The sequence below is a fragment of the Salmo salar genome, chromosome 11 (assembly GCF_965601325.2).
Source record: "Salmo salar chromosome 11, fSalSal1, whole genome shotgun sequence".
In the NCBI taxonomy this organism is placed as follows: Eukaryota; Metazoa; Chordata; class Actinopteri; order Salmoniformes; family Salmonidae; genus Salmo; species Salmo salar.
This window is the reverse complement of record NC_138301.1, coordinates 37,625,735-37,640,068: the sequence shown is the minus strand read 5'-3', so window position 1 is coordinate 37,640,068 and position 14,334 is coordinate 37,625,735. Positions and strand designations below refer to the sequence as shown.

Sequence of the window (14,334 nt, the reverse complement as noted above, 5' to 3'; positions counted from 1 at the left end):
ATAAGAACAAAGTCTTGTTGTTGCAGTCTAGTATTTGTCTAGTCGATTTAATAGATATGGCGCTGTGCACATTTTTGTGGTAGCCATTGAAGGTCTAGCATGAAAATAATGTTTGTTTAAAGTTGAGAACTCTTCCAGATATTGCGGTCATAAGGATGATGCTCTTAATGGATTTGTTTAAGACTGAAAGTCAGACAGCCATTTTAGCACCACGTGCTGATATGCATTTGCAGTGATTGTGTGTCTGAGTGATTGTTACCAAATCCTTTGGGCTGGGGTGTGAGTGATGAATTGGTCGAAGTACAGGCCTTAGCACCACCCAGAGTAGCCGCTAGACTTCCAAAATAAAGGGTCTTATGAAAGAATGTGTTCCTTTAAAAATACATTCTGCTTCGTTTGATTACACTTACTGTTTCAAATGTAGAGTTCTCTTGTTATCACGTCTACCACAGGCACAGCTGAGTATATGGACATGAGATACCATCAGAATACAAATACTGCAATGTGTCAAAACATGGGATGGATTATTGTGCAGACAACTTGGCAGTAAGAGGTCTGTTATAGCAGAAATTCAAGATGGTGATTGTTGTCCCTGCTTGTGACCGGACTTTAAACAAACATTCACTCCAGGTTAAAAAGTTGTCCTTTGGCACTGATCTAGGATCAGCTTACCCCTCTCGACATCCAACCCTTAACCACTAAGGGGACACTCAAAACAGGCCGAAGATCAGTCTCATACTACTCCGCAAACAAATCATATGGAGGGGAAGCCATGACCTTGCCAGTTGGGTAGAGGCAGTGATCAGCAGGCTGTCTATCTTATTTGTCTTGGGATAGACAAACCCTTGTTCTGTCCTAAGGGCAGAATTTCACAACTAGAGGGCAGCTTGTGCAACTGAACCAACTTGCCGCCCACCAGTACACATTTTCATTGTAGCCCCGGACAAACACTCCTCTACTCCATTCAACTCACTGATGGCTTAATGATTAGTTGACAGGTTGAATCGGATGTGCTTGTCCAGGGCTACAGTACAAATGTGTACTGTTGGGGGAACTCGAGGACTGGAGTTCAGAAACACTGTTCTAATGCATTTCATCAGCTGATTTTCATAAGAAAATGTACTAAGAAAAGGATCTATCTTTTTACACAGAGCAGAAAATTGCAGATTTCACTTATTTAGACACTGGTAAAGTGATGGAGATAAAAAGGGGAAATCTACAGTTGCTTCATCCATTTTTGGACTTCTGAAGCAATGCAATGTACCCAATGATTCTTGAAGAATATAACTTATGCCTCATGAACTTAGTTCAGCTGTCATACCCCATCAGAACCCAGAATATAAGCTTGTTTCACTCCAATGTTTGAAAAACAAAGTAAATGTAAAAACACCATATAGCCTATCATTTTGATATTATGGATCGTCAGTCCTTGCATCCATAGCTCCGTCTATGAATCAGAGAGTGGTTACATTTCTGATTGTTGCTTTAAACCGGGCATTACTAGCACGTACTGAACTAAATGTTTACTCTCTCTAATGGCTTTGCTAATGAGGCTTTTGTAAACTTGAAATGTGTGAACTTGTTCAAATGTCTTACTAGTGCTTTTGCTCAAGTGCAGTGAGTGACATGTACTTTGCTCAGGGCCCAGATCGTGTTACATGATATGAAACAAGGGATATGGTGGCCAAACTGGCCATTGCTAATTTCTCCCACAGTTTGTGTTTAGCCTATCATAGCACACTGAAACTAAGAAATACACGACATCTGATAACTACTAGGACTCAGAGCAACATGCCTGCAAGATCATCAGGGTTTAATCTAACATTCATTTCTCTGGTTCATCTTTCATCCCAGGATAATGATGTGTATTGCCACTGTATGAGATTAAAGATCTGCTTTGATTGGACAACTAGACATTTGATGCAGTTAAAATGCTTGATCCATGTCAGTCTCCTTTCATTAATTTGAGAATGCGCGTCAACGTATACAAACAAGAGGAACATAGGGCAGAGGATGAAAGAGAGATGTGTGTGTTGTGCATAGCTACCTAGGGATGATGAAGGGCAGATGATGACGAGGCGAGTAGGTACATGACATTCTAGGATGCTTCTCCTTTAAAATGTTTGTGTCTGTGAGTGACTGGTAGATGCCTAGATTACAGAACACACTAACATGTGAGTGACTGGTAGATGCCTAGACTACAGAACACACTGTAACATGTGAGTGACTGGTAGATGCCTAGACTACAGAACACACTGTAACATGTGAGTGACTGGTAGATGCCTAGACTACAGAACACACTGTAACATGTGAGTGACTGGTAGATGCCTAGACTACAGAACACATTGTAACATGTGAGTGACTGGTAGATGCCTAGACTACAGAACACACTGTAACATGTGAGTGACTGGTAGATGCCTAGACTACAGAACACACTAACATGTTATTTATTAGGTGCATATGGGCATCAGTGGAGGCTGCTGAGGGGAGGACAGCTCATAATGGCATCGTTTGATACCAGCCATTACCACCAGCCCATCCTCCCCAATTAAGGTGCCACCAACCCCCTGTGATGGGCACATGCCTCCACTTTACAGCTGCATGGGGCTCTACATGGGAATTGAAGTTATGCTAAGAAAAGTTATGCTTATCTCCTCCGAATATTAAACTGATGGGTTGGAGCAATCGGCACTTTATACTCCACTTAATTTCCCAGGCAGCCGAGTGGTTTTCAGACAAGTCCCAGGCCACGTCTCTCTGCACCCTGTCAGCTTTAAGCACATTAGTCTATCTGGTCATGTGCTTCATCCTTCTAGCTATGATAAATCCAGCCCCATCTCGACTCCATATGGTTATTACTGATTGTGGCAGTGTATCCGAGTGCGTGTTTGAGATTGCAATGTGTGTTTGAGAGAGTACAACTGTGTGTTTGTGTTACGTTGGTGGATCCACACCAGTGGGATTCTATGATACTGCAGAAACACCACTCCCAACTACAACACACACCAGAAAAGGATGCAAGTTGCAACCTCTATGGCAGGGGTGTCAAACTCATTCCATGCAGGGCCTGGTGTCTGCAGGATTTTGGTTTTTCCCTTTCAATGAAGCCTTAGACAACCAGGTGTGGGGAGTTCCTTACTAATCAGTGACCTTAATTCATCAATCAAGTACAAGGGAGGAGCAAAAACCCACAGCCACTCAGCCCTCTGTGGAATGAGTTTGACACCTGTGCTCTATGGTATTCAAATATGCTTTCAGCTAATTCACATTTCCACTTACCAGGAATACTTTGGTGTTAAGAATTAACTACAATTCAGGTGAGAGGACTAGACTTGAATGCAACACTTTAACTAGTTGCCTTATACACAGATCCCTAATAACTCAACAAGCACCAGATGCTACTAATTGCTAATCAGCCTCCACACCTGTTTGCAACATTTTAAGTAGTTGTCTTGAACACAGCTCCTCAACAAGCATCAGCTGCAGATAATTGCTAATCAGCCTCCACACCTGTCCGCACTCAGCTTAATCACCACTGCCTCCCTACCTAAACCTGACCAAACTAACATTCCTCCTCTTTGCTCTGCAGTGCATGTCAAGTCACTAGCCTTATCAAGTTGTGCATCCCATCTCCACCTTCTAGCTAGTATCTCTTAGGTTCTTCCACAGATCTCTGGATTGCCATCACCACAGCAACCTAACGACAATGTCTACCTTAGACTCCAAGCCACACTCTAGAGTCCACCAAACAATCATGAGCTGCTCAATTCTGTACCACCATGAACATAAAATAAAAAACCAAATAAATCCTTAACTTCTACCACCCCCTCCCCAACCCCATTAATCTTTATCTATATCATGCTGAAACACTCCACCCTTAGAATTGTTCAGCATGTCAACAACCGTTTGAACAGTAACATGTTACCCCCCCATATCTATTTTCCCGTCTCCACAATAACCTTCAACCTGGCATTTTTGCTTTCCACAACCCGAGTCGTATATGAGTTGATAACCTTACCAATAAAAGCTATGAAGTCAACTTTATTCATTATCAAAGTGTCCTTTGACACCGCACATTCATGAGCACAAGATTTCTGAACAGGCCTTGAAACCACGCCAGGACCACTAGATGCACCAGCCCCATCAATCGGTCCACTTACTACAAGTACATCCATGTAAACTCCATCAGTCTGACAGTAGGTCCACCTACTACAAGTACATCCATGTAAACTCCATCAGTCTGACAGTAGGTCCACCTACTACAAGTACATCCATGTAAACTCCATCAGTCTGACAGTAGGTCCACCTACTACAAGTACATCCATGTAAACTCCATCAGTCTGACAGTAGGTCCACCTACTACAAGTACATCCATGTAAACTCCATCAGTCTGACAGTAGGTCCAACTACTTCAAGTACATCCATGTAAACTCCATCAGTCTGACAGTAGGTCCACCTACTACAGGTACATCCATGTAAACTCCATCAGTCTGACAGTAGGTCCACCTACTACAGGTACATCCATGTAAACTCCATCAGTCTGACAGTAGGTCCACCTACTACAGGTACATCCATGTAAGCTCAATCAGTCCGCACTGTAGTTCTACCAATCTGTTTTACGACCTCTGCATACAATACATCATGAATGATCCTATATCTGAGCCGCTCTCTATACCTGGCATCCACCAAAAGCTGCACAGTGTTCTCCCCCACAATTACAGCACTTAACCTTCACATTGCTTCCACATTCACTGTAATCATGTTCCTCTCCACACTTGGCACATCTTTTCTTTACACTGAGCAGCTACATGTCCCATTCTTTGGCATTTAAAACACCACAGTGCATATGGGACAAATTCCCTAACATTGAAACTAAGGAATCCTATCTGTACTTTTCCAGGCAAGACTTTCTCAAACCTCAGCATCACTAATAAGCTTCACTTATTTGACCCTCTTTCCTACTGATCAACATTTTGGCCTCAATCACTCTGTCCCCCTTCACATTTTATTTCATATCTGTAGCAAGATTTTGTAATTTAACCAGGTAGGCCAGTTGAGAACAAGTTCTCATTTACAACTGCAACCTGGCCAAGATAAAGTAAAGCAGTGCGACACAAACAGCAGAGTTACACATGGGATAAACAAACCTACAGTCAAATACACAATAGAAAAATCTATATACAGTGTGTGCAAATGTAGAAAGGCAATAAATAGGCCATAGTGGCAAAATAATTACAATTTAGCATTAACACTGGAGTGATAGATGTGCATATGATGATGTGCAAGTAGAGATACTGGGGTGTAAAAGAGCAAAAAGATAGTGGGGATGAGGTAGTTGGGTGGGCTATTTACAGATGGGCTGTGTACAGGTGCAGTGATCAGTAAGCTGCTCTGACAGCTGATGCTTATAGTTAGTGAGGGAGATGTAAGTCTCCAGCTTCAGTGACTTTTGCAATTCATTCCAGTCATTGGCAGCAGAGAACTGGAAGGAAAGGCAGCCAAAGTAGGTGTTGGCTTTGGGGATGACCAGAGAAATATACCTGCTGGAGCGTGTGCTATGGGTGGGTTTTTCTATGGTGACCAGTGAGCTGAGATAAGGCAGGGCTTTACCTAGCAAAGACTTAGATGACCTGGAGCCAGTGGGTTTGGCAATGGATATGTAGCGAGGGCCAGCCAACGAGAGCATACAGGTCGCAGTGGTGGGTAGTATATGGGGCTTTAGTGACAAAACAGATGGCACTGTGATAGACTACAACCAATTTGCTGAGTAGCGTGTTGAAGGCTATTTTATAAATGACATCGCCGAAGTCGAGGATCGGTAGGATGGTCAGTTTTACAAGGGTATGTTTGGCAGCATGAGTGAAGGAGGCTTTGTTGCGAAATAGGAAGCTGAATCTAGATTTAATTTTGGATTGGAGATGCTTAATGTGAGTCTGGAAGGAGAATTTACAGTCTAACCAGACACCTAGGTATTTGTAGTTGTCCACATATTAAGTTAGAACCGTCCAGAGTAGTGATGCTAGTCTGGCGGGCAGGTGTGGGCAGTGATCGGTTGAAGAGCATGCATTTAGTTGTACTTGCATTTAAGAGCAGTTGGAGGCCACGGAAGGAGAGTTGTATGGCATTGAAGCTTGTCTGGAGGTTAGTTAACACAGTGTCCAAAAAAGGGCCAGAAGTATACAGAATGGTGTCGTCTGCGTAGAGGTGGATCAGAGAATCACCAGCAGCAAGTTGCTGTAGGGGTTGCAGAGCTGTTGGCCGGGGTAGGGGTAGCCAGGTGAAAAGCACGGCCAGCCGTAGAAAAATGCTCATTGAAATTCTCAATTATCGTGGATTTATCGGTAGTGACAGTGTTTCCTAGCCTCAGTGCAGTGGGCAGCTGGGAGGAGGTGCCATTATTCTCCATGGACTTTACAGTGTCCCAAAACGTTGAGTTTGTGCTACAGGATGCAAATTTCTGTTTGAAAAAGCTAGCCTTTGCTTTCCTGACTGCCTGTGTATATTGGTTCCTCACTTCCCTGAAAAGCTGCATATCGCCGGGGCTATTCGATGCTAATGCAGTACACCACAGGATGTTTTTGTGCTGGTCTAGGGCAGTCAAGTCAGGAGTGAACCAGGGGCTATATCTGTTATTAGTTCTACATTTTTTGAATGGAGCATTCTTATTTAAGATGGTGTGGCAACACTAAGAACAACCAGGCATTCTCTACTGACAGGATGAGGTCAATATCCTTCCAGGAAACCCGGGCCAGGTCGATTAGAAAGCCCTGCTCGCTGAAGTATTTTAGGGAGCGTTTGATAGTGATGAGGGGTGGTCGTTTGACCGCGGATCCATTACGGACGCAGGCAATGAGGCAGTGATCGCGGCGATCCTGGTTGAAGACAGCAGAGGTGTATTTGGAGGGCAAGTTGGTCATGATGATCTCTACGAGGGTGCCCATGTTTACGTATTTAGGGTTGTACCTGAGATTCCCTCAATCTCACACAAATTATCAAGGAACCTATCTTAGATTGTAGGACGGCCGGTGTGTTAAGCATATCCCAGTTTAGGTCACCTAAGAGTACAAACTGAAGATGGATGGGGAAATCAATTCACATATGTTGTCCAGGGCACAGCTGTGGGGCTGAAGGGGGTCTATAACAAGCGGCAACAGTGAGACATTTCTGGAAAGATGGATTTTCAAAAGTAGAAGCTCGAACTGTTTGGGCACAGACCTGGACAGTCTGACAGAACTCTTCAGGCTCTCTTTGCAGTAGATTGCAACTCTGCCCCCTTTGGCAGTTCTATCTTGACAGAAAAGGTAGTTGGGGATCGACATTTCTGAATTTTTGGTGGCCTTCCTAAGCCAGGATTCAGATACGGTTAGGACATCAGGGTTGGCTAAAGCAGTGATGAAAGCAAACTTAGGGAAAAGACTTCTGATGTTAACATGCATGAAACCAAGGCTTTTACGGTTACAGAAGTCAACAAATGAGTGACCTCGTGATTACATTTACATTTTGCAGACGCTCTTATCCAGAGCGACTCACAGTAGTGAATGCATACATTTCATTAAAAAAAAAAATTCTGTACTGGTCCCCTGTGGGAATCGAACCCACAACCCTGGCGTTGCAAACACCCTGCTCTACCAACTGAGCCACACAGGTGGGTGTAGTACTGGAGGCTACAGGGCCTGGGTTAATCTCAACATCACCAGAGGAACAGAGGAGTAGGTTAAGGCTACGGTTAAAGGCTATAAGAACTGGTCTAGTGCATTGGGAACAGAGAATAAATTGAGTTCTCTGGGCGTGGTGGAATAGATTCAGGGCATAGTGTACAGACAAGGGTATGGTAGGATGTGAGTACAATGGAGATAAACCTAGGTATTGAGTGACAAGAGGTTGCGTCTCTGGGGACACCAGTTAAGCAAGGTGAGGTCTCCGCATGCGTGGGACAAAAGAGCCATCTAAGACATGTTGAGCAGGACTAGGGGCTCTACAGTGAAAAAAATTAACCGAAACAGCAGACAAGGCATAAAGCAATCACAGGTATTGAACCGCGTCGGACAATTACGTCGGCAGACCAGTCGTGATGGATCGGCGACACGCCGTGTCAACAATAAGGGGTCCAGGCCAATTGGCAAGATATTGGGACCCCGGTGATGACTCCCTTCAACCTAGCATAAGCACCAGGGACATGTCTTTTAATCTTCCCATTTTCAGAATATTCTCTTGCTGAGCCTGGCTACCACACAATATAAACAATCTACCATTTCCAATGAGCCAAGATAATTTCACTTCACCCATCTCTATGGCATTAGTTGGATAGGGTGCAAGTAAGGCCCTGTGGTCTTATCAAACACCATCACCACTCTTGTTTTCTACTTTGGCCCTTTTTATGCTTTCTTTACTAGACACTTGAATGCTTTCTGTATCACAATCTCACTTCTTCCTATGTTATGTACACCTCTTGGAGGAGGAAACAACACCCTGCTACAACTCAACTCCCCATGGAGTGAAAGAGGTATGTGATTGTAGGTGCGGGTAAGGATGACAGAGGCAGAGAATATTACCATTTACAGGGAATTTATTTCCTTAACAGGGTAATGTGGGGGTAAAGGGGCTAGACAGAACCAAAGCAAAGAAAGTAAAAAAGTTAGAGCCCCTCCTACCTTACCTACCCACTACTTAACTAACCTTTTAGCACCTCCTGGCACACTAACCAAAATACAGGGGGTGGTCTGCCCAGGTCTTACCTAGTGTGCATAGACAGTAAATACTACGGGTTATGTATGCCCGCAGGTCTCTTGCCTAAGCACTCCCAAGGTACCTTCTCCTTCCCCCCTGGAAACAAAGACAGAATAATTACTAACATAAAGTGAACAATTTCAATAATCAAAAACACTGAGTCATATAGGCATTAAAAAACATTAAGTCCTACCTAAGAAGTAGCCGCCACAAAATACCTTCAACAAAACTGTCACTGGACAGCACCAACCAACACAGAATATCAAAGAAGCTCCCTTCTTTTGATAAAGGAACAATGGCTTTTATCCAGCTGGAGAAGGAGTTGGTAATTGAAAACAGCTGTTTCCCCTGACGAGAGGGAGGGTTCAGAGCTCCAATCATCGATGGGGCTGACCAATCAGCTGCTTAGAATCCAGGAAGGCATCCTGAAATACACACATACAAACACATACAAACCCAAAACACAGAAACTGGGGAACATAACATATTTCTTTCCACTACCGACCATTCTGGTCATTGACCCTTATCCTCCCGCTCCATAACATCAGAACTGACACCCATATTGTTGCTTCACCAACTTTTTCTCCATTCCGTCCGCACGACTCACTCCCCGTTGCGACCTCGAATCTGTATGTCAGACATTTACTAGGCTTTAGTGCTGAGCATTAAGCAACATTTGGGGGGGTGATCACAACCAACTGACAGGTGCATATACCACCACCTATCATTCTCACATGCATTCCATTTTCTCAATGAATATTCTAAACCCATTTAAATTTCTGGTCCTTAAACTGTCAATTTTCTTTTCACAGCAATTTGCACGTTTTTTTTCCAACCCAATGGATCTACAACTAATGTACATTTATTCAGATGCAATTACAGGAAAAGCAACACTCTTTCCATTCAAACTGTGATTTCAGGCAAACTATTGATGTAGCTAGCATGAACAAAGCTGTTGCATGATTGCATGTGCATTAGAGAAAACACTCATATTTCAATAATAGCCTACTATCAAGTAAGTGACTGCATAATATGCATATTATTGCTACAACGGTTCTGTCATCAATATGATTTTGACGAAACAGTGCGAAAGGATATCCGGTTCGACCGGAAATCTTATATTTGGCGTTACTGCTGAAAGATATGGCTGCATACATTGTATTAGCCTGCTAACTCGACGTTTACGTTTGACATAAGCTTAATTATTCGACCAACGTTTTGAAATTGTATGATAACAAAGAAGTTATATCGCTTCTGTAGACACAAACAAATCGTTAACCATGTTAACGACTTTCTGAGTTTTGTAAATCACGTTAGCTACCAAGCTATACAAAGGAGAAACCAGTTAGCCAGCTACTAGCCTAGCTAGTGCTAGGTGGCTAGCTAGTTTAGCTCCTTACGAAGTGTTTTATTGTTATTTTGTTACCAGCTAGATTAAAAAAAAAAACATAGCTGGATACATTTGCTGGTGTTACAAAGAAAAAGCGTCTATCGAGCCTCAATGCCCGAACAAGGCCCAAGGATGAATGGTTTTTCCCTCGGCGAACTATGCTGGCTATTCTGTTGCCCGCCCTGTCCCAGTCGCATCGCATCCAAACTAGCCTTTCTCCCTCCCGAACCCACGTACTCCGTACACACCGATGCTAACGGGACGAGTAGCCTGCATCTAACCGAGCGAGCAGACTGGCAGTACTCCCAACGCGAACTGGACGCTGTCGAGGTGTTCAATACCAGAACCAGTCGGGGAAACCGACTGGGTTGCATGTTTGTACGATGCGCACCCAACAGCCGGTACACGTTACTCTTTTCCCACGGTAACGCAGTGGACTTAGGCCAAATGTGCAGTTTCTACATCGGCCTCGGTTCGAGGATAAACTGCAACGTCTTCTCGTATGATTATTCGGGCTACGGTGTCAGCAGCGGGAAACCGTCAGAAAAGAACCTGTATGCGGACATCGAGGCTGCCTGGCAGGTGCTAAGGAACAAGTGAGTATAGCACTAGCCTATACAGCCAGTGTCAACAAGCTAACATGCAAGCTACATAGCTAGTTGGGTTTATTGTATTGGGCTTTGTTAGTTAGCTAACGTTTGCTTGCTACTGTACTCCCATTTCTATGGCTGCCCCCCTCCCCCTCCATATTTGATTGCTATGACAACCACTATAACATGCCTGTACAGCTTTTTTATTGATTTGCCTACACAGCTGAGAGCAGAGCATTAGCTATTAATTTATATGGCTGAGAGGACTGGTAACATTTGATGCTGTGCACACGTTTAGGTGGTAGCTAGCTGCATAGTGATTTGATACTTCGCACATATTCAATTGATTTTGTGGCATGCTACTCTGAACATGTCCAGAAGCTTCCATGTTTAAACTTTGATGATCTGTGCAGGCCAGACAACTCCTCTTGAAGCCCACACTGGAACGTTAAACATTAATTTACAATAGCTTGCGTCTTATACTTAATCAGGTAAAACCTTCTGAATGTATCCAAAAACGGTGATCTTCCAGAAATCATAATAACAGGTTTGACCTGTCTCCTCTTTATGCCGAGGACAGAGAGCTTTAGTTATAAACCAGCCATAGCAGGTGACACTAGCTTACTAGCCCAGCTATGAGATGCTTATGGCAGGGCAGACTGCCTGGCATGCTGTGTCATTTTAGTTGCTAGATTACTGAGAGACAACCGCCAACTCCCAGCTTCCTTTCCTTGTTTACTTGCTCTTTATCCTGACAGGCTGTTAGTTCCTTCAGTTTCAGATAATGTGACTGTCTGTCACATAACTCTTCAATGTATGCCTAGCACAGGAGGCTGGTGGCACCTTAATTGGGGAGAACAGGCTTGTGGAGTGGAAGCAGTGGAATGGTATCAAACACATGGTTTCCAATATTATAAGCCATCCTCCCCTCAGCAGCCTCCACTGATGTCTAGGTGCTGCCCATGTGACTTAACTCCCAAATTAAGTAGGAAGTAAAGGAGGCCTGGTACAACTCTGCTGCCGGCGCCTTTTCAGTTCCACATTCAATATTCAAGACAACGACAGTGGTTGGATAAAGCAGAAACTTATAGGCAGCCATGTTGCTAGTCTTAATGAATATCTACCAGAAAAGAGACCCAAAACGGTTATTTTGTTCCTCTGCCTATTCCCCAAAAGTGTGCATGGATGAAAAGTAATGGAAAGTAATGTACTGGTTTAAGGGCTATGATGGAAACTCCTTCCAGCCCAATGCTTTGTCATTTACCACGTTTCTGGCCACAGTTTTTCTGCAAGTAAAGTCCTACTGTATAAAACAAAATCAGGACAGCTGTTATGGAAACAGGAAGTTTTGGTACAATTTTGATAAATGCCAAATTTGTTCGTTCGACATGGTTTGATCTTTTTGTCCGTAAAATGAATTATGTGAGAAATGGCAGTAGAAATGCTGATATATTGTTATAATAACCATGTTGAAGTGATGTGATTATATGGTGTGTGTGGTCCTCCCGCTACAACACGGGGAAACCATGCAGTGTGTTAGGCTGCAGATGAACTTCACAGGCTGGTGAAAGTGCCAGTGATCAGGTTGATGCTGCTTTCCAATGAATATCAAGAGTCTTCTAGGAACATGGTCGACGCTTAACTGCCGTTTGACAAAAAAAATTCTCGCTCTTAGTCTTGTCCATAATCTCATCATGTACACTAGCCTATCCGCACAGCCTATCCGCACAGCCTATCCGCACAGCCTATCCGCACAGCCTACCCGCACTGTATCTGTGAGCGGTTGGCTAGAGTGCATGTGCCAAGACCAGAGTAGGCACATTTGCTATTTAACTCAACAGTTTGTGACAACTATTATTTGGTACATGAAAACTAAAGCAAAAAAAAAGTACATTTTGTGTCCACTGTCATCAGCAAAAAGTCAGTTTGGTGGCTCACCACTGGTAGGGAAGATGTGCATATTTCTTTTCATGTGGCGTTTTGAATATTCGCATGAAAACCTTCCAATTGGATGGAAACCTAGCTAGAGGGGGATAGAACGAGGCCACACTTCAGGTAGGAGCAAGTGAGAAAATAAATAGTCTAATGAATAGTATGTTGGAAACTGGGAACCTCTCCCACCATAACTGGACCACTCACACCAGGGGTTGTGTTTATGAAGGAAACAACAACATCAGGAGACGGTGTGAAAGGTTGAGCAGTGAAGCAGTGTCTTAAACGTTTCTCAGCTCTTAAGGTTTCATTACTGGCTCCTTTCACATTGGGATAGGGTCAAGGCCAGGGATCAGTTTGGCTGGCTCCTTTCACATTGGGATAGGGTCAAGGCCAGGGATCAGTTTGGCTGGCTCCTTTCACATTGGGATAGGGTCAAGGCCAGGGATCAGTTTGGCTGGCTCCTTTCACATTGGGATAGGGTCAAGGCCAGGGATCAGTTTGGCTGGCTCCTTTCACATTGGGATAGGGTCAAGGCCAGGGATCAGTTTGGCTGGCTCCTTTCACATTGGGATAGGGTCAAGGCCAGGGATCAGTTTGGCTGGCTCCTTTCACATTGGGATAGGGTCAAGGCCAGGGATCAGTTTGGCTGGCTCCTTTCACATTGGGATAGGGTCAAGGCCAGGGATCAGTTTGGCTGGCTCCTTTCACATTGGGATAGGGTCAAGGCCAGGGATCAGTTTGGCTGGCTCCTTTCACATTGGGATAGGGTCAAGGCCAGGGATCAGTTTGGCTGGCTCCTTTCACATTGGGATAGGGTTTTAAGGCCAGGGATCAGTTTGGCTGGCTCCTTTCACATTAGGCTATTGTGTCAAATAGCCCCCTTGATATGCAACTTTTCAGGGAAGTTAGGAACCAATATACACAGGCAGTTAGGAAAGCAAACAGAAATTTGCATCCTGTAGCACAAACTCCAAAAAGTTCTGGCACACTGTAAAGTCCATGGAGAATAAGAGCACCTCTTCCCAGCTGCCCACTGCACTGAGGCTAGGAAACACTGTCACCACCGATAAATCCACGATAATTGAGAATTTCAATAAGCATTTTTCTACGGCTGGCCACGCGTTCCACCTGGCGAACCCCTACCCCGGTCAACAGCCCTGCACCCCCACAGCAACTCGCCCTAACCTCCTCCATTTCTCCTTCACCCAAATCCAGATAGCTGATGTTCTGAAAGAGCTGCAAAATCAGGACCCCTACAAATCAGCCGGGCTAGACAATCTCTTTCTAAAATTATCTGCTGAAATTGTTGCAACCCCTATTGATCAACTCCCTTAACCCCAATTGCTCCTGTAAGTCTGCTAAATGACTCAAATGTAACGAACTAGCTTGCAATTTGTGATGAGTGAGTGTGTTGCATTAATAAATAGGCCTATGCTAAAACAATAAGTAGCTACAGAAGCAGTTTGTACAGTATGTTATACATTTCTAGATATGAATTCTGAAAGTATATATTTTTTATATGGTGCCTTTTATTTTTAGCACCTGTCCCCTGAAAGGTCTGCACACCACCAGTGTTCAACAAAGGAATAGGGGCCTCGGACTAGCTCCTTCTGTTATTTCCAACAGTTTTCAAGCTACCTTTTCTTATTGGGCTATTGTCGCTTGGCAGCAGTTCTCAAGCAAAGTGGTGTC

The 14,334-nt window shown here is 43.9% G+C and overlaps 1 protein-coding gene across 1 annotated transcript in view; it reads left to right on the top strand.

Moving 5' to 3' along the window:
• The first annotated feature begins 9,838 nt into the window (after positions 1-9,838).
• abhd17c (abhydrolase domain containing 17C, depalmitoylase) overlaps positions 9,839-14,334 on the top strand; it is a 43,149-nt gene continuing 38,653 nt past the window's right edge. The window contains exon 1 of the mRNA XM_045689457.2: positions 9,839-10,713. Within this exon, the coding sequence (XP_045545413.1) occupies positions 10,229-10,713 (485 nt within the window). The 5' untranslated portion in view covers positions 9,839-10,228. The remainder of the gene's footprint in view (positions 10,714-14,334) is intronic.